General features: G+C 34.0%; 1 protein-coding gene across 12 annotated transcripts in view; it reads right to left on the bottom strand.

Moving 5' to 3' along the window:
• Positions 1 to 20,696, bottom strand: part of ZMYM2 (zinc finger MYM-type containing 2) — a 164,475-nt gene that overhangs the window by 27,766 nt on the left and 116,013 nt on the right. For all 12 annotated transcript variants that reach the window (XR_005029786.2, XR_005029785.2, XR_005029784.2 and 9 more), the window contains 8 exons: positions 20,283 to 20,399; positions 17,971 to 18,121; positions 17,019 to 17,191; positions 11,038 to 11,203; positions 10,365 to 10,399; positions 1,984 to 2,113; positions 1,153 to 1,268; positions 349 to 520 (listed from right to left, as the gene is read on the bottom strand). Coding sequence is in view for 7 of the 12 variants with exons in the window: in XM_057490439.1 (XP_057346422.1) it covers positions 349 to 520; positions 1,153 to 1,268; positions 1,984 to 2,113; positions 10,365 to 10,399; positions 11,038 to 11,203; positions 17,019 to 17,191; positions 17,971 to 18,121; positions 20,283 to 20,399 (1,060 nt within the window). In the remaining 5 variants the exon portion in view is untranslated. The remainder of the gene's footprint in view (positions 1 to 348; positions 521 to 1,152; positions 1,269 to 1,983; positions 2,114 to 10,364; positions 10,400 to 11,037; positions 11,204 to 17,018; positions 17,192 to 17,970; positions 18,122 to 20,282; positions 20,400 to 20,696) is intronic.

Genomic DNA, 20,696 nt, shown 5'->3' on the forward strand with positions numbered 1-20,696 from the left:
ACAAAGCAAAAGTTTGGTTCATTATTAAAGCCTATAACATGTTAATTTTGTGTCTGAGCTGGTCCATTAAAACCAGGATTAATTTTTATTTGATTTTACAAGTCAAAACCTGTGCAATTAAAACAAGGAGACTACATATAAATTCTTGTTTGAAACTGGATTTAGCATAAAAAAGCACCTGGCTAGATACAGTGTAGATCTCTTAATATAAAATACATTTTTGTTGCAATCTTCCCCCATTGCCATTATCAAGGCACAGTGATATGCTCTGGAACATTCTATAACTATTACAACACTTATTAAAAGCAATGATAAACTTTTCACAAAGTGTAATATAGCATAGCTCACTGTTGATGCTGGACGCCTCTGTTTTCTGCTCATCTTCACTCATCATATCTGTCATTGTAAGCAACTCTGCATCAAGAGGATCTGAAGAAACTTTGCTTTTTTGTTCTTCAACTGCTGCAGGCATCTTCTCACTGCTGTCCAATGAGGCAGGCAGAAAAACAGGAACTGGCACCTAAGTAACCGAATTATTTACTGGCAGGTTTACTCAACATTAAAAGGTATTTCTCCTAACTAAAAATTATTCTGACACATGATCTGCTTTATAATACAATACTGGATGAAAGCTTTGGAAAGAACACATCTCAGGATTAAGGTATCAACTACAACAAAGCCCAAAATACAAACAGCAACTTTTTGAAATAAAAACTAAAGGAAAATAATTTTGAGGTATTTCTGTCCTCTAGGGGACTACAATAGGCAAGCCCTGGCATAGTGTCCTAAGCCTTGCAACTGACTTAGGATGAAATATGTAATCATATTTTATATGAAACTATCCATGTTTCAGTTCTAGGCCATAGAGATTCACAAATATTTCTTTCTAAAATGAACTCAAATATAAAACACAGTATGTGTAGAGCAGACACAGACATTTACTAAACTTTACTCTCAAGGGTGAACATTTACCTGATTAAATTCAAAGCAACAACCGAAAGAGATACAACCAAACCTAATAAGTTAGCTGTTAAAGAAAGGCAGATTTAGCCCTCTGTTTTACTAGTTTTACTAAGGTAGTAATTGCAACACTGCTCTCCTACCTATGCCTGGTAAGTCTCAAAATGAAAAAGAACTTAATATCTGACTTACAGGAACAGGAACTGTGGTAGGAACAGGAATATTCTGACTGTACATGTGCATAGGTACAGGGATATACACAGGCACAGGGATAGGCACTGGAACGTATTCTGTCTTCCAATTATCATCTAAAATACAAACCATGTTTAAGGAGCAATGTTAACTAACACATATGTAGCTGCACAATGTTAAAATAATTTGGTAACAAAGGAACTTTAAGTGCCTCAGTACCCATTTAAAAGAAACTCCCAGTTTTCACAAAATTAACTTAAAAACAACAAAAACAAAAAACTGAATAGCTGTTCTAAGTTAAAGAGAGCACAAGTAGAATTTTGGCTTTTTTTTAATAGAAAGAAAACATCCTTTAAAAACATTATACAGTTCCAGATACCCTACCAGATTCCCCTTACACCCCACAAAAAAAGTTTAATCGGTAAGAATATAGCGAACATTTAAATCTGATAAAAATACGTATTTTAATAATTTCATCTCATTCTGACAAGCAAACAGAATTGTTATCACTACATATCACACTTCAAAAGATGGTTTTCTCAAGAAGGAATACTGTAACTTTAATGGGCCTTAGCCCCAAAGAAATTTTTAACACAGCATTTTTCCACTTGTGACTTAATTTGTATTCTAGGCCTTCATAAGAAACTGATTTTCAGTAATGGTTTTAAATGATACATTGTCTTATACAGGGTCTAAAATTGGATAAGAAAAATCAACAGAAAATGTTAAAGTGACCAAACAAATCTATTTTCTATCCTATTATTTGAGGAAAGCATATTTCATTGAGGTTTAAGTAGAGGGAAGCGTGTAAGTCAAATTTTCCTAAGTTACCTGTCTGACAAGATTTGGTCTGCATGTGAGGTTTACAGTAAGTAGCTTTTGTCATTGTTAAAGGTTTGCAAAGAACTGCTTTGTTCTTCATCTCTTTGTTAGGAGTTGGAGAGGGGGGTGGTGCTGAACCCTACAGAGAAACAAAGAGAAACACTTTATTTTTGCCTCATATTTTATTACTTCCTGGTGTTAATGAGTATCTGGTTTCTAGGTCCTGCAGAGGGAACACACAAAAGTAGAATACGAACAAAATTATGCTATTAATACCATGTTTACTATATTAATCTGTAAAGATCAATATGAATCTACCCTAACTATTGGAGAGGCAGCAGTAATCATCCATTCTACAGATTTTTATATTACCTTCAAAGGATCATCAGCATATTTTTAAAACATAAGAGAATTCTCACTTTTAAATACAAAATCCAGGTTGTTAGCCTCAATTCTGAAAATAATTAGGCTCTCTTAAATTTATGTGAGAAAGAAAAAGTTCTTGCAGTTATTATGGCTATCTGATAAACTAGGTGCCTCTACTGGATGAGCAGCTTATATACGGTACTAAATTTGAAAAGATATGAAAAATGATTAAAAGAATTACCAAAACTATTATCAAAATTTAAGTTATTTCCTGTGTCCCAAAAATTGCAATTTTAGAAACTTACCCTATAGTCTCTCAGATGTTTTCACCATGTTCACTATAGTACCATTTGCAATTGAAAATGAAAAAACAAAAAACTACACATACACAATCTAAAATAACCTTAAGATCTGTCCATGAGACAAAAGATAAAGTGCTTTCCATACTGCCTATTGATATGGGGAAAAAGGTACAGAATGCCAATGCACTCAATTCTCATTATTCAGGGTAGTTAAGGTCTACAGAACACCACGAACACACTAAAGTAGACTACTAAACCTGTTAACCCAAAAGGAAATACAGGGTTAGGTTCTTGCAAGCCTCTGGTCATAACAGTTTCATCAACAGATCAGTAGTACATAGTCTTGTTTCTGTTGAAACACACTTTATTTAATACATATTTCTTACAAGTAATTACACACTGCATTTCTTTATAATACATCATTATGGCTATAGCATTGTACTTCCTGTGATTATCAACTCTCAGACATGTGCACATATAAATAAAGTACAGATATAATACAAACATACTGTACGGTACTCAAACTCAGTACTGTGAACATACACTGAATATTATTGCATATAGAGTAACACAAATAAAGTCCTGGAAAAAAACCCACAAAGATTTAAGAGTTTAAAGTTTTATAAACACATTAACTTCTTACTGTTGGTGGAGCTGCCGGATATATGTTAGGGCAGTGTACTGTGTGGCTAAACCTCTCTCAATGTTAGCATGCTCCATGAAAACAAATGGGGAGGTGGATGGACCTTCCTCTGCACAAAAGCGAGATAATGAGGATGGCATGGTGACATCTGAAGTTTTACCTCAGGAGCTTGACTCTTGCAACTCGTTGACACTGTCAGCAATATTCCCTTACAAATTTGCTTCAAAAATTGAGTCAGCCTTGTCTGCTTGGGTTTTTTACCTTGTATCTTTTAAGTGTTATTGATGTAATGCACAAACACGGTGGTGCTTAAATATGAGGCTTTGCTCAAGCACAGGATCACTGACATTCTTGTATGTCACTGACAATTTTTCCCAAGGCAGAATTCCATTCCAGTATTTTGGCTGCTCCTAAGGGGACAATTCTTGGGAAACTCAGGCTCATTTAATCAGTGAATATACCTTTTTTTTGTGATGTTGTCCAGGTCATCAGTGGGCTCTACTGCCTTCATTGCCAAAACTTCCTCCATGTCTTCTTCCTTCATGTCCCAAAGCATTCTTCACTTATTTGTGTGTGATATGCACTATTGGTGTCAGAGAACCTTGAAAGCTCTCTCATGAAATGGGCATTGAAAGCTTAAATTATGACCTGATCAAAGGGATGGATGGATGGATGAGAGAATGTTTGGGTGCATAAAAAGAATTACATTATGATAGGCATTTTTGAGCTCTTCATAACAACAGGCATTATGTAATAATAAAACTTGAAGGCAGGGTTTCATTCTGGAAACAGTGCTCAACTTCTCGGATAAAGCAGTTATGGAACTAATCCCAGATAGTGCAGTTTTCTTCCTTTTAATTGCTCACAGATTTTGGGCTCTGTACACCATGATGGGTCTGTACTTAAGGTTACCCTTGGCACTGGCATACAATAGCATGGTTACATGGTCTTTGAAGGACTTTAAATCAGGGGTTTGAAGACCACTAATGGGACACAGGTTCATTTGTCAATGATCATGTGAAAACAAACCAGTCTAACCAGCAATGAAAACCTGCATACAACCCACTTCCTGCCTAATACAGGCATTCTTCCACAGCATCCTCATCTGCAGAACCCACCTGGACTGCAAGTTTAACATTTTCCACACTGAATCACCTTAAAATGTGTGAGCCAGCCATCATTAAGCAAGAAAGGTTTAACAATTTCCTGATCCTGGGTAACAAGTGAGCTGGAACTCTCACAACCATGGTATTCACTATGTTTTTTATTAATTGAATTATCATTGATATACAATCTTATGTTGGTTTCAAATGTACAAGACAGTAGTTCAACAGTTACCCATTATTAAATCCTCACCCTCTCTAGTGCAGTCATTATCAACATAGTAAGAAGCTACAGAATTGTTAACTGTATTCTCCATGCTGTACTACCATCCCCATGACCAACTTATATTGTGATTGCACATTATTGTAGCTGTTTATCCCCCTCATCTTCCCCTCCCTCTTGGTAACTGCTAGTCACTTCTCAGTGTCTATGAGTCTACTGATGTTTTGTTCCTTCTGTTTTGCCTTCCTTGTATTTATATTCCACAAGTAAGTGAAATCATATGGTATTTGTCTTTCTCTGCCGGGCTTATTTCACTGAGCATAATACCCTCTAGATCCATCCACATTGTTGCAAAAGGCAGGATTTCTTTACTTTTATGGCTTAATAATACTCTACTGTGTATATGTACCACATCTTTATCCTTTCATCTGTTGATGGACACTTGGGTTGCTTCTGTATCTTGGCTATATTGCAAATAGTGTGGTGATAAACAGGGGTGCATATGTCTTTTTAAATCAGGGGTTTTGTTTTCTTCAGATGAATTCCTACAAATGGAATTACTGGATCAAATAGTATTTCTATTTTTAGTTTTTCTGAGGAACCTCCATACTGCCTTCCACAGCAGTTGTACCAACTGACATTCCCACCAACAGTGTAGGAGTGTTCCCATTTCTTCACATCCTCACCAGCATTTGTTGTTTCTTGTCTTTTGGATAGTGGCCATCCTAACTGGTGTGAGGTGTATCACCACTGTTGTTTTAACTTGCATTTCTCTGACGATTAGCAATGTGGAGCATCTTTTCCTGTGCCTGCTGGCCATTTGTATTTCTTCTTTGGAGAAGTGTCTGTTCAGGTCCTCTACCCTTTAACTCGGTTGTTTTGTGGGTGTTGAGGCATATGAGTTCTTTATATATTTTGGATGTCAACCCCTTATCAGATGAGTCATTTACAAACATACTCTCCCATACTGTAGGCTGCCTTTTGGCTCTGCTGATGGTGTTCTTTGCTGTACAGAAACTTTTTAGTTTGATGTAGTCCCTCTTGTTCACTTTTTTGTTTTCCTTGCCCAAGGAGATGTGTCCAGGAAAAAATTGTTCATACTTATGTTCAAAGAGATTTTTGCTATGTTTTCTTCTAAGAGTTTCATGTTTTTATGACTTACATTCAGGTCTTTGATCCATTTCGAGTTTACTTTTATGTATGGAGTTAGATAATGATCCAGTTCCAGTCTCTTACAGGTAGCTGCCTGTTTTCCCAACACCAGTTGTTTAAGAGGCTGTCTTTTCCCTAACTGTATATTCATGGCTCCTTTGTCATATATTAATTGACCATATATGCATTGGTTTACATCTGGGCTATTTTGTTCTATTGATCTATGGGTTTGTTCTTGTACCAAATTGTTTTGATTACTGTAGCTTTGTAGTAGAGCTTGAAGTTGGGGAGTGTTAATACTGCCAGCTTTGTTCTTCTTTCTCAGGATTGCTTTGACTATTCAGGGCCTTTTGTGGCTCCATATGAATTTTCAAACTATTAGTTCACTGAAAAATACTATTGGCATTTTGATAGGGATTGTATTGAATCTGTAAATTGCTTTGGGCAGGATGGCCATTTTGACAATGTCAATTCTTTCTATCCATGAGCACGGGATAGATTTCCATTTATTGGTGTCTTTTTTAATTTCTCTCATGAGTGACTTAGAGTTTTCAGAGTACAGATCTTTCACTATGATTTATCTTTAATTAGTTGAAAGCTCAAATTTGTTATCCACAAATTTAGCCATTTTCCAATTCTCCCAGAGCTTCAACACACACTATAGATTTTACAGCATTCAAAGTTGCCTCATCTACAAGTTGGTGAATTTCTTATTCCTTTTTCTGGATGTACCATATTGTCAATTCACAAACACTGAACTCACAGCCAACTGAATGAAACCCACCAAACATGTTATTTCCTCTGTAAGGCACATAGGAGCTTTCTTGTGTACAGGAACACTAGACAGCACTTTAGTGCTATGCTTAGGGGATCTTTTAAACAGCAAAATCACCAACAAAAAGCACAAATACAGGAAAAACATGGCACTAAATAGACTGTGAAAAGGACGCTTGTTTACAGTGTGAGCTGAGACAAGAAGGTAAAGTCTTGCCTTGTTTGATCTTAGCAAGAAGATGTAACTTAGCACTCACATTTTTCACTGCTCCACACGTCTGTAAATGACCTTGATGTTGCAAATGATCTGCTTATTTAGAGGTTACAAATAAATTTTAGAGAGCAGGTAAGTTCACAAATATGAATGAATAATGAGGATTCAACTGTACTTACAACACTTACTGCTTAAAAAGTTTATCTGTGTGTATTTAAAGGTCTGGAAAAGTCTGAAAAAAAACTATGGTGGGTATTTCATGAGTTACAAAAAATACATATGGCCAAAAGGATGTAAATATAGCTTACTGTGGATTCATCATGATTTCAAACCGCATACATACTAATCAGCTGTAAGAGATAGTCACAAACAAGAAGCTAGAGAATTTAGTTGTAACATCACTGCTGCAAAGGTCAGGCAAATCAATCTTTTGTGCCTCTATTTCCTCCATGTAAAATGAGAAGAATAATTTAACAGTTACTGAGTAGCTACCACATATCAAGCACTATAATATAACAGTATATGTTTATTTGCCTATCTACTCCAGGTCTGAACTGGGAAATACTATAGAATCCCCACTTAAGAAGAAGGGGTCCAAAATCACAGATGTCCTAGATTATTCACTGTTTCACTTTGTCATTCTGCAAATATTACATCATGTCAATCAAACTATGCTGTCTAGTGCAAAACACTTGATAATACCACCTGTCTACTAGTCAATAGGCAGGATCTATACCTATTTATAATGAATAGTGAAGAAGAATCCAAAATAATAAAAATTATGATATAAGCCACCCTCTGTTGAGTATTTGCTATATGCCAAGGACTATGTGCTATAGAGAATGTTTATGTCCCCCTTAAATCTGTATTTTGAAATCAATCCCCAAGGTGATGGTATCAGAGGGTGTGGTCTTAAAGCAGTAATTAGGTCATGAGAGCAGAGCCCTCCTGCAATGGTATTAATGCCCTTTTATAAAGAGATCCCAGAGAGACCTCTCACCCCTTCCACCATGAGAGTTGAGGGCATAGCAAAATGATGGCCATCTATGAACCATGAAACAGGCCCTCACCAGACCAGGTTATCTGCTGGCACCTTGATTTTAGACTTTCCAGCCTTCAGAACTGTGAAAAATAATTTCTGTTATTGTTAAGCCACCTTGTTTGTCTATGGTATTCTGTTATAACAGCTCAAACTAATATACTACAGAAGTCACCACAATTACATGACTCATGAAATTAGTTATTTAATCCTCAAACCATCACTAAAGGTAGGTCCTTTTTATCACTCTCATTTTACAGATAAGGAAACTGAATTTCAGAAGTTATACAACCTGGTAAAGGTGACAGAGCCAAAAGTTCTGAAGTCAGGATTCAAGTAGTCTCATCTGATGTCCAAGCCTTTTTTTTTCTTCTATTTTTTTTAATTGAAGAATAGTTGATATACAATCTCACATTAGTTTCAAGCATACAACACAGTACTTCAATGGTTACACACATTATTAAATCCTCACCCCTAGTGCAGTCACTATCTGTCAACATAGAAAGATGTTATAGAGAACCATTGACTATATTCTCTATGCTCTACCTCCATCCCTGTGACCAACTTATATTATGATGGAGAATTTTTGTGCCCCTTTATCCCCCTCCCTCTCCCCAGCCACCCACCCCAACTCCTCCCCCATAGTAACCACCAGTCACTTCTCAGTGTCTGGGTCTACTGCTAACAGTTTATTCATTTTGTTTTGTTTTTAGATTCCACAAGTGAAATCATACAGTATTTGTCTTTCTCCACCTGACTTATTTCACTCAGCACACACCCTCGAGGTCCATCCATATCACAAATGGCCGGACTTCTTTTTTTTATGTCAATGCCTATGTTTGTGATTACAACATACTATCTCTGTAAGGTCTGAAACATAACATCTGCCGTGTTTTTAGTACTTACTATTGTCCTGAGGTACATAAAAGCTCCATCCCCATTTTACAAATAAGGAAATGTACAAAGAACAGTAAAGTGACTTGTTCAAAACTATACAGCTAAGCTCCCATCCTTTGAAGTTTATGGGTTGGGAATTAAAAGATTCCAAAAGCTTACAAGGAAAAGATGGGAAAGGACTTTACACAACAAAAGGCAATAGTTGTAATGGCACAGACTTATCCTCCCCTACTAATGATGCTCTCTCCATACTTCTGCTTGCCATGTAAGGTGATTCAAGTGCTGTGAGAAGAGAAAGGCATTTAGTATTCTGCTGGTAGAAGGGATTTCTTGGAAGCCTTGGTCAGAAGTTTACATATTTGAAACAAGGTTGGGGAGTTGCCTTATGGTTGCACAAATATAACAAAACAGGGAGTGATCATATTCACATTCCTCAGCATTGAACAAGGTGCCTGCATTAAAATCAGATAATGTAGCTAAATACTTTAACGTACTTCTGAATTATCTTTATATTTCCACATGGGGAGAGATAGGGAAGGAAGCAAAGGAAAAGGCCTTCTTACTTTTCTAGGATTCTGTCTATTAACATCAAAACCAAAAACCAAAAACTGAACATATAATATAAAACACTGATCTTTCATCCATATCAGTGCCCCTACATTGTGCTTACTTCTTAAACTCACCTGAAGAACTTCTCAAGAATACAGAACTTCTGAGTTGGGGCCCAGGTACTGGAAAATTTTTGAAACTCTTCAGGTGATCCTAATGTATAGCCAGAACTAAGAACCTTTGATTTATTCTTTCTTACCAGGGTAACAACTAGCCCAGAGACTTACTGTGATACCAATTATGACTCCTGCAGTTTCCCAGGGATAAAGATGACAGAAATACCAGTGTTCCAACACTGATGATTACTGTTAAACTCATCATACAGAGGGTGGGGTCACTGTTACTTAAAATATGGCAAAAGTAAGTACATGTAAGTGGCCACTTTCAACCCACAAAATTCTTAAAATGCTAACATAAAAGCAGAATCTTACGTATTATACCAGAAGAAAGGAAAAGACTGAAGAAAAAAGAGGGAAGAAAACAGGACACATTATGCATTGCTCAAATTTAAAAATTCACAAGTCCTAGCCCCCAACACAGACCTTCAGATACTTATTTGAGAACAAACACACAAAGCCATCAATCATGTGGTCCGGCCTATCCTTTCACTCTCATTTCCCATAATTCCATCACCAGTCACCCTTTAAGCTGGGCCCTAATAAACAGCTTTACCAAATACACACCCCTCTTGCACATTATTATTCCTCCCTCTTTACCTGGCAACCTGCTATTCAACTAGTTAGAAGCGTTTTCACAACTGCCAGAAACAGAGTCCATCACTTCAAACATACTATTGCTATTGCCTTGAAGGTCCATCTATGATGGGTGCTTCACTCAAACACCATTTATATATGCCTCTCTCCCATAGTATGGGTAGGGTTTTAATTCGCCTTTATATTCCTTAGCAAGTATGAAAGAACCTGTTTTAATATCAGGTAATTCAACCTGTATTTCAAATGTCTCAACAGAGAAAAGTAAAAATTCTTTTATTATCATTAGATAAAACTGGGGTTTTTTTTACCCCATTAGAAAAATTAGTACTTAGCACTTTACTTAAGCAATACTTACTGCCATTTTGGCTCGGGATGTCTGACAAGCTTGATCTGAAAACATAAACAAATTTAAAATAAGACAAAACCATTTTCTTCAGAATTTTCAAAACCCATATTTCAAGTTAAATGTTACTGATTTTTAAAACAGCCACTGAAGAAGAATTATTTTACGCTATTTTAAGTAAAAACTACCAAATCTGAGAGCTGAAATACTGAACTAAGTAAGTGGAATAAACTCTTTTCCCACTTTGCCCCCTCAGAAAGTATGTACCGCTTTGGGGGTAGTACTAGGACCTTATGTCTAACCTTAAATAAATTGCAGCTTCTAAAGGATTGTTGTCGCTCCCAACCTACCCCTTGCACATAACTTTTGATAAAAATAGCTTTCATTTAAAACTGTAAATGACACATGATAGGTAGATGAATTAAAAATTTTTGTTATTCTGTTTACCTCCTCTCCACCCCCAACTGGACTCTATTTTTTTAACTGCATTAAATTTTTTAATTAAGTAAGATATAAAAATCAATACATCCACAGAAACATCATGTAGGGTATTTTTTCCCAGAAAAACTATGCAAGTTGTTATTAAACTATATCCAAAATCAATTACTATCATTACTTTACTTTGAATTAAGATCTAAAGACTACTGCACAGGTTTTATAAGTTACTTCCTAAATTATTACATACCATAATGTAAGTTTTCAGGTCCTTTCTGTGTTGTCATGTTGGGCTCATTTTGCTGACAGTAGAAACGTAATAAGCAATGCTGATCACAGAAATGTTTCATTTCCCCACGCCACTGCACTCTCTCTTTAAGAGTTCCTTGAGATTTACAACAGTCACACCTTGCAGCCTTAATAAAAAAAAAATTCGACATTTCCAATTAGAAGATCTAGTAAGTCAGAGCTACACTTAAAGAGCATTCTAAAAATGTATCAGTGATTACTGCCAAATGTGTTAAGGGAATATATCTGACAAGGGAAAAATAAGTTATAATACAAATCATAAACATACAGTAAAATCACAATAAAAGTGAAAACCATGTAGCAATTTACCTAAATGTCAAAATCCCTTTCTATACTTACCAGAAATCAAAGATCAACATTACAACAATAGGGAAATTTTAACTTTTACTAAATTGTACAATATTTTTAATTATCTTAAAAGAATTTTAAAGGCCATAGTGATATACTGGTGCAAGTCTCCTACAATCATATTACATTGAAAATCTCTGATTAATGAATGGATTTCCCAGGTTCAACTGACAGTTCATAATAAATCCATTTAAAGAAGTTGTACAAGACCAGACTGATTTTTAAGCAAGTTCTTATGAAGAGAAATCACGGTTGCTAACTTCAAGTATTTCTGTTTCTCAACAATTCAATTTGAAGTGCTTTAATACACTGATTTAATCATAATATGAGCTTCATGTTCATATGCCAATCACTAAATGTTTAACTAGTTAAAAAGCAGTATTTTAAGACAATGAATTTGACCTACATCTAGGAAAACAATAGGTCCTAACTGGCCTACAACTTAGTATGTAAAACAAAACCAATTAAAATTCATATATAAATTACACTTTATTTTGGTGTATCAAATATCTACAGATTTTTTATTTTTTAGAGATCCCATTTTCCCTAAATTTTGCCCATTTTCACTATTTGTTAACATCTTCATCAATAAGTAAACCAAAATGTATGATTATTTTCAAATATAATTCTTTCCAAAATTTTCTGATCTAGTTAGAACAGAAATAAATTACTATAATTTTTAAATTTCTCCACTGGTTTAACTACTCAGAAGTTTTGATGAAACAATACAGATTATGTATTTTGTAGTTCATAACAATAATGATGGCTATAGCTTTTTCTCATTACTCTAAATTGTAGTTTATACTGTGGGTCTTTAAATCTCTTATTTTATGCCTCAACAAGAGTTCTATGAATAAATACTACTGTCAAAATTCCTAGTCAGGAATATTAACAGATGATTATGTTGATAAATAGGTCTTATATAACAAACATACCCCAAGGTTAGAACACAGGCTCTTTTTTTTCTCCATGTCATTTCTCATGCTGAATAAATGTTAAGTGAATGAAGATTTGTAGCATAAATTATGACTATTAAGTGATGCCAATATGACATCTTTTGTCCCAAAACTTGTGAGCTTAAATTTTATGTTGTTGGTAATATTATGTGGTAATCTCAATACATTAGCACTTATTATCAACCAGGTCATGTTTTACTACATAATGAAAAGCATCCCTACGTAAAATTCTCACCAGCCAAAGACTGTTCTTTAAAATAACCACTGAAGTATTCCAGGTTTCAATTTTCCTCCCTTTCTATAACTTTATAAAGTCCAAAGGAAGGAACTGAAAGCTTAACATTCTATTTACTGAGTCTCAACAGTGCAAGAATAGCAAAAGTGAAGCTGCAACCCAACTAACCTCATAACAGTAAGGGGAATTAACATCCAAATACGTTAGGTGAGTTGTATAAGGCCAAATATTAAAATGCAAAAGTAGGGTTCAAAGTATATAATCCAAGTCAAAATATGGGCTTTAATTACAAGAAAATGGAGAAACAAAGTGAGTTAATAGGAATAGCTAAAGAATAAAAATCCTATTAGAAATAAAATGCTGCAAGAAGGTTGTCAATGTAACATGTAAAATCCAAAGAAATTTGTATAAAACTTACTCAAATCACTACAAGTACTATGCTCCTTATATATGAATATATTTTCATTTACACAATAATTTAGAAGGGCAAGGGCATAAAAACTAAGACCAAAGAATTCCACCCAAAGAATCTGAAGAATGAAATCACTTCATTATTTTGTAATTACAGACATTCGGATTTTGTAGTAACAACACTTGAAGCTCCTTTCTTCCAGAGGTTCAAAACAAATTTAGATGATTTCTCTCAATCCAAGGAAAAAAGCAAGATTAATGTCAATTTGCAAATAGGAAAAAAGCATATGTTTTATCAGGATGAAAGGATAATAACAGAACTCTATACTAATTCCAAGTTTAAAGCCATAATAAAAAATTTAAGAGGTTATGAACCAAATTATTTTTTGTTTCTTTTACAGCCGCTCACGCAAATTCTGGCAAAGTGTTTGGAATCTAGCTAAAATGCAATGGTGAATTTGAAAACATTAGTGACTATCATTTCTTATCAACATCAACACCTACTCCACTCAACCACAAGAGGAGTCTTAGGAGATTTAACATCTCCCTAGTATAAGAACTGAAGTGTAATATAAGACTCTGGTATAAAAAAAAAGTTACCATCCATTTCATGTATTTTCTCTCACTGTGGAAAACTGGGGATTATGTGTTATTTTTGGCGGGGAAAAGTCACTGATTCAAATAATCTAAGTAATAGGCAAGTACTAAATTCTTAATTTAAAAACCTTAATCCAACCTCAGCTACTAAAAGAATCTCTTCTTTGGTAACTGACAAAAGGTCATTCAGTCTATAATGACAAAATCTCTTACATTTATTGGACAGTTTCCAACTCACATTTTTTTGGTTGATAAATATACATCTTTGTAACTTTCTCATCTACTTGCTCCCCATTTCACCAATCAGAACTAATTTTACAGGAGGATTCATGAACATGAATGAAATGGGGAATTTTATAGTTACTTTAAAAAGGACTTTCTTTATGACTTCCCAATACATCTGAGTACAAGGTAGTGATTCATTAAAAAAGGAACAATGATGCAGTGATAAAAGAGGAATTCGGTACTACACAAAGCACCAAGTGATAGCAATTCTTCTGTTACCCAAAAGCACATTAAGGCAATAATGTTAGATTTTCCCTTCCCAAAATTAATTTCAAAAACAAAGAATTGTTAATGAAATCAGTATTCCCAGCTGTTTTTTATAAAACAAAAATTTTAAGCCCAGTAATATTTTTTCACTCAGTCCTTTTATAAGTAAGATTTACTAAAACATCACTATTAATTTGATGAAAGCCCTTAAGTCATACTGTTAGACTATTATAGGCCATTTGCAATAAAGAATTTAATATTGCTACCATTCACAACTGGTTTCTAATACAAATCAAAACCTTTGTTAAAAATTATGCAATTTGAATAAAGTTTAAGAAAAGTTTATCAGTTCTATTAAGAAGCACTGTGAAGTATTCTTGGGAAACAGCAGACCTTTTGAATCATCGCCAGGACATAACAAACATCTAGGTATTATTCCATTACAATACTAAATCCTTTTTCTCCAAAAATTTTAAACTTACAGGGATCAAAATAACTACCCTCTCCCACCTGCTTTCACATTATGCCTGGAAACATTTGAGGAAAAGTAATATCTACTTATTTCTAAAGAGTTATCTGGGAGACGAAAAAAATTAACTTTATTCTCAGCATTTTTGGTTGCATAATTTCAGAGATTTTATATTCCAATTTAGAAGAGATGGTATATAATAAGCCACTACTTTAAATCCAAAAGTAAACCATTATACAGACCAGAAAACACAGATCATTCAAAATGTCAAGTAAAAGAAACATAAGCAGAAGTTTTAAAAGTACAATATTAAATACTTAAATTAAATATAAATACATAAAAAATTTAAAGTTATTTATACTATAGGTAATCTCTCAAACTGAAGCACAAAGGTAAGACATGGTAAAAATATAGCCATGTGTGCTCCTATAGCAAATCCTCCTGACTAAAGGCTGAGTAACAACTGGATGGATTAACTGTTGTTTTAAAGTATCCTTGATGGAGCACCTTTTTTTTGGATTATTTTTCTAATATAAGCTGGACTGACTAGCAAAGGTCATATTTTTAATGAATGTAAGTCTAAAATTTTGAGTTCTTAAAAAAGGAGAAGGGGAAAGGAAGGTCAAAAAAATCATATTTTGGTTGTGACTCAATTTACCACATTTTCAGGATGATGATATGAAGATAGCAGTGAATAGAAAAGATTCATGAGAGGTATAAGAAAAGACAGTTTGACTCAAGAAAAAAGCACACAAAGAAATTCTTCAATTACAACACTGGCTGCCTCCACAGAGAGGCAAACAATGAATTAGGAGGGGCAATTCTTTTCTTCATTTCAGAGGTTGCATTTCTACTGATTATATAGAAAAATCACCATTGTTTCTTGCTATTACAAACTTTACACCATTGTAATTTGCTTCTTACAAATTCCTATCACGTGATGAAAATGCTCTTACCTTTATTTCTCATATTAGTACAGTATGTAATAATGCTATTGTATATTATACAAAGATTTGTTGGGTTTAAAGACAAAAAATAACACTGAATGAATAAAAGAGTTAGATACAATCATCCTTTAAAATAAGGCAAAATGGAACAAGTGGTAACATCTAGAATAATGTAGTCTTTTGCCAAAGAACACATCTTTGCTTTCCAAAAAAAAGGAGAACAAGAACCAAAAAATTTCTCTATTTTAGGTAATGCAAAAGCAAACAGGAAAAATTCACTCAAAGAAAGATGTCAAACAAAGAAATACACTCAGTGTGCTGTGAACAAAACACATATTTCTCCAAGAAAGATTATTTTTTTAAATTTAAGTTTAGATTCATAATTACACTAGGCATAAATCTGTATAATAAAATAATGACAGGGAAATCATCATTATCACTTGTTTGCAACTTTTGTCCAAAGAATAAAATAAATGATGAAAAGAGAAAACATATAGTAAGAATAAAATGGAATTTCCATGTATGTAGCCATTAAATACCTTTACTGCCTTGAAAATATCCAAAACAGATTTTTTAAATTGAGAAAGGTATATTTATGTGTTGTGCTAAACTAAAATTGAGCATTTAAAGCCACTAAGGCAACATTTTCTGAGTGACTTCTCAAAATTGCCACTCTCTGTAAGAGAGTAAGATGTTTGGTTTAGACTAAAAGGAATGCATGTTAGAGGATGTTTATATGTTTGTTCTGTGTGTTTCTACAATTTGATCCTTAATTCTAAGGCTTAAATTACTCAGAAGCAATAGTAAAATAATTAACTGAAGTGCACCCAAACTCTCAGCCTCGACAACCACTGAATATTTTGAAAGTATCTTCCTCTCTTTATACTACACAAAGAACTACTGCAATTCTCCTTAGTTATCAGTTTCATTAAGTAAACTAAATAACAATCTACATATTTCAAACATTTTACTGTTTCTTTAGCAGGATTTCACAATCTTAAAGTTATGATGCTGTCTTCACATGCTTACAAATGCACCATAAATGAAGCATTAGAATTGAGGCAATTTTCCATGTTACAGACAGAGGAATTAATACCTTTTTCTGTGGTAGAATTTGAGTAACCAAAGCCCAAATTTAGACTCATTTTCTAATTTAGGAAGAAACCAACACAACAGACCATAAAGGATTTACCTTTACTTTTAGAAGTAGAATTTAATAACACACACACACACACACACACACACTTATTTACAGTTTCAAATCAAATGTTTTTGGCCTTTCTTTATCCATATACTGTCCTAATTTGAAAGTCTCTAAAGATCCACAATTAAAAAAGGAAAAGATCAAAGTGTTTTACTATACATCTAAAGCATCCAAAACAACTAACTGCTAATGTTCAACACTAGTAGTCATCAAAATATTTCTACTTTAAAGTAGTTGCTGTAATAAAATTCTGAGTTACTTGCCTTGTAGTACCAATCCTGAAATTTTTTACAGCAGTCTTCACTACAGAAATCTCTCACGACACCATCAAGTTCTTTAGTTGCTCCCTTCTTACAAAGCTGAGAGCAATAGTTGCAAGTAACACATCTCAGTCCTAAACGTCTTGCAAAATCCTGTTTGTACAACAATTTGCAGCCTAAAAAATACAAGGTTTTAATATTAAAACAAAACACATGAAAATAATGGACAGTAGATAGGAAAGCTGGGGAGTTCAGTGCCTGGGCCAAACAAAGAACAGGGGAGTAAAACTCAGCTTAGAGCAAGAATGAATCATTTGGAGAAATGTAGTAGTAACAAGAGCCCAAAACCCAGAGACAAATCCTGATTCCTATCTCTGCAGAATTAGAATGAGAAGCGGAGTTCATTTCTAATATGCTGCCTGGCATCACAGTAGCAAAAATGCAAATGAGAGGAAAGAAAATTCTTTAATGTACTGTAACAAAAGCCTGTGTTTCCCTGGCATCTCAAACTGAAAATCTAAAAAGTATTTTCCCATGGTAATAATGCGCATGTGATTTCCTTTCTGGTATACTGAAAATATTTGTAAACTAACAGGTAAATGGATCCAATGCAAAATAATTTTAATCCACTTGTAAAATCACTTTCAGGTCACAATTTGTGAGTTTAGGAATGACACGGTTAAGATAATGCTTTTATTTCATTCTTAAAACTTCCTTGCAATGTAAAAACAGGCTACCAAATTTATAGACAAAACAACTTGAGGCCCAATGTGTACAAATGTTTATAAAATTAACAAAACAAGTCAGTAGAAAAACAAACTCGTTATTTTTGTTCAGCTACACTTAAATTAGACAGCTATTCTGGATATACGTAGTTACACATTTCAAAAATATTTTGGCAAAAAATTAACATTATGTATTAATAAAACTTATGAACAACACTGTATATACTTGCCTTCACTACAGAAAGGTCTCTTAACACCAGAGAAATTTACTGTTTCATGAAGAGTCTTCTCCTCTTGACAGTATTCGCAGTATGTAACTATGCAATGCAATTTCTTATAGTCGTCTGAACAAGTTTTGCTGCAGAACTGATGCACTTTGTTCTAATCATACAATGGAAACCTTGGTAAGTATATGACAATCATCTCAAGAAAAACTTTAAGAAATTAACAAGCCACTTTTACAGAAACAAAGTTAAATCATTTACCTACTCAATGTTATAATCCTTGGGGATACATTTCCTATAGGTGACAGATACCTAGTTTAACAAATTCGCTGCTATATTTAGACATAGCTCCACAAAATTCAACACCATTAACCACCTTAAAATTACTTAGTGAAAGAGGAAAGCATCACTAAAACAAGATACTAACAGAACTGGATGAGAAGAAAACAATGGAAGATGCAACATGGGCAAGCTACAAAAAAACAAAAATTATGATATTAATAACATTTTCACTCAGAAAGAAACATTTTTTCTTGAAAATACTCAAGCAGGCTCAATCATATTCTTGTCTATTACAGCTTAATGGTAACAGACTTATGGATAAGTATTCAACTGGGGCTATCACACAGCATGCTGCTGAAGCTTAAGACTGAGCTGGTTTCCTTTAATAAGGCTAGGTTAGTAATTATTTTTAATTATCTCTCCTGGCCCCAAACCCACAATAGCCAGAACTAGGTTTCAAATATCTGGCCAAACAGAAACAAGTTAAAATTTTCAAGGTGGCAGCTTTTTACCCTGTTATCATGCAGGGTACAGACTAGGTCTAAACTGTCTACCTAACACTTAACAAAGATATCTGAAGATCAAGGTAAGAAAGGTGAAAGAGTCTAGTTTACAACTCAAGTAGTAAGGCAGTATCAATGTAAAGCCGTCCCATCTGGACATATAACTTATAAGACAAAAAGAGCAACAAAGAAACCACAACTGCTAACAGTGGAATGAGAAGCAAGAGACCTCAGAATTCTCAACACCTGAGAGACAGGCTCAACTCTCATTCAGTTTGATAATGTTTCTTAATTCCTTCCAACACTTAACCTCCATGTAAATAAAAGCAACACACAAAAAAAAGACTATAAAAGCCGGATAGTGCTGACATGGAGACAGTGGAAAGGACTTCGTTTTCATCTATTATCAAAATTCAGTTCAGGATCTTCATTTCCTAGTAATACTCTTCTATGTGCTTGCTTATGGATTTCTTTCCTCATTCTCTACCATTCCTTTACTCTCTTATTGGGCCTTCAACAGTCTTCCTACTATGATTGAAGGAAAGCATTAGTCACTAAAAATCATCACTAGGTGCCAACAATAGTCTTAAAATATGATTGGTTTAAATGATTTTGAAACAGCACCAAACAACACAACATATTAAGAAATTTTCCAGGCATTAAAGTGTTAACATACTAAGATTTCAGATTTCCAAAGTACTTTAGAACTCATGTAGTTAGTTCTGGGTATTACCATTTACCTAAGACTCTGATACTGAGTGACTTGCCAACAGCCACTAAGTTTTGGCTCAAGAGCAATCTATTGTTGGAACTACATTTTATTACATACTCTATGAACATTGCTCAAAATACAATGTTCAACCAGAGCCACCCCATCCGCCCATCCGTCCGTCCGTCCATCCGTCCGTCCGTCCATCCATCCAACCATCATTGCCCCTTATTGAAATAAAAATTAATGACCAAGAGTTTTTGCTAATGGCAAAAAGCTATGGCAAAACAAATTAATAAATTGGTGAAGGCAAAGAATAAGAAAGGGAAGATAAAATAGGTCTATGTTAGGACTCCTATTGAAAAACAATTATAAAATGTTAAGTGAACACAGTAAATGACTAACAAGTTCTAATTCTTATAGGTAGCAGGCAATACAAGATATAGGTCACAAACAATGTAAGAATGGGAGGGAGGGGGAAGAAATAGGAAAAATATTATACATACAGATGCTCTAGGTATGTAGCTAAACAAAGTAGCATATAAAATGTTCATTTAATTATATGGACAGTTCATATTCACTATATACAAACATAACATAATGAATATGAAGTCAATAATTTTGTTTGAATTATTGATCTGTTTAAGAAGAAAAAGATCCTTTGTCAGTTGCACTCTCACAAAAGTAAATACTCCGTCACAAAATCTGAAAAACTAATCCTTATTTACTAAGAAATAGGTCCTCAAATGGAAATGCCAGTTATTTTTACTAGTTACTAGACTTTCATTTTAGCACTAGAGAATATATAACAAAATAGGACTTGCCTCCCATTCCAGGATTTCTGGCTTTGAACAAAAGGAATTTTTACAATAGTTGCATTTTAACTGAATATCACTTGGAACTACAAACTGGCCATTTGGAGATGACTGCATACTTAGAGCCTAAAACAAAGAAAAAAACATATAGACTGTTATGTTCTTTTAGAATTTTTACTTCTGACTACTGTGAAATATTGACTTTGTCCAGAAAATAATACGAATCTTGCTTAAATATTTCCTCAACACATAAAATTACATTCCTGAATTTATCTTTAAAAATTATGCTGGTATGCTGTTTTATGAAACTGAAATTCATTTTTTATCACAGGATTATCACTATTTATTTAAAATAAAATAATATGAAAAAGGAAAAAAATCATACAGTGCAATTATGACTTTTTTCTCTTTAAGAACATATAA

This window comes from Manis pentadactyla, chromosome 2 (genome assembly GCF_030020395.1).
Source record: "Manis pentadactyla isolate mManPen7 chromosome 2, mManPen7.hap1, whole genome shotgun sequence".
NCBI lineage: Eukaryota > Metazoa > Chordata > Mammalia > Pholidota > Manidae > Manis > Manis pentadactyla.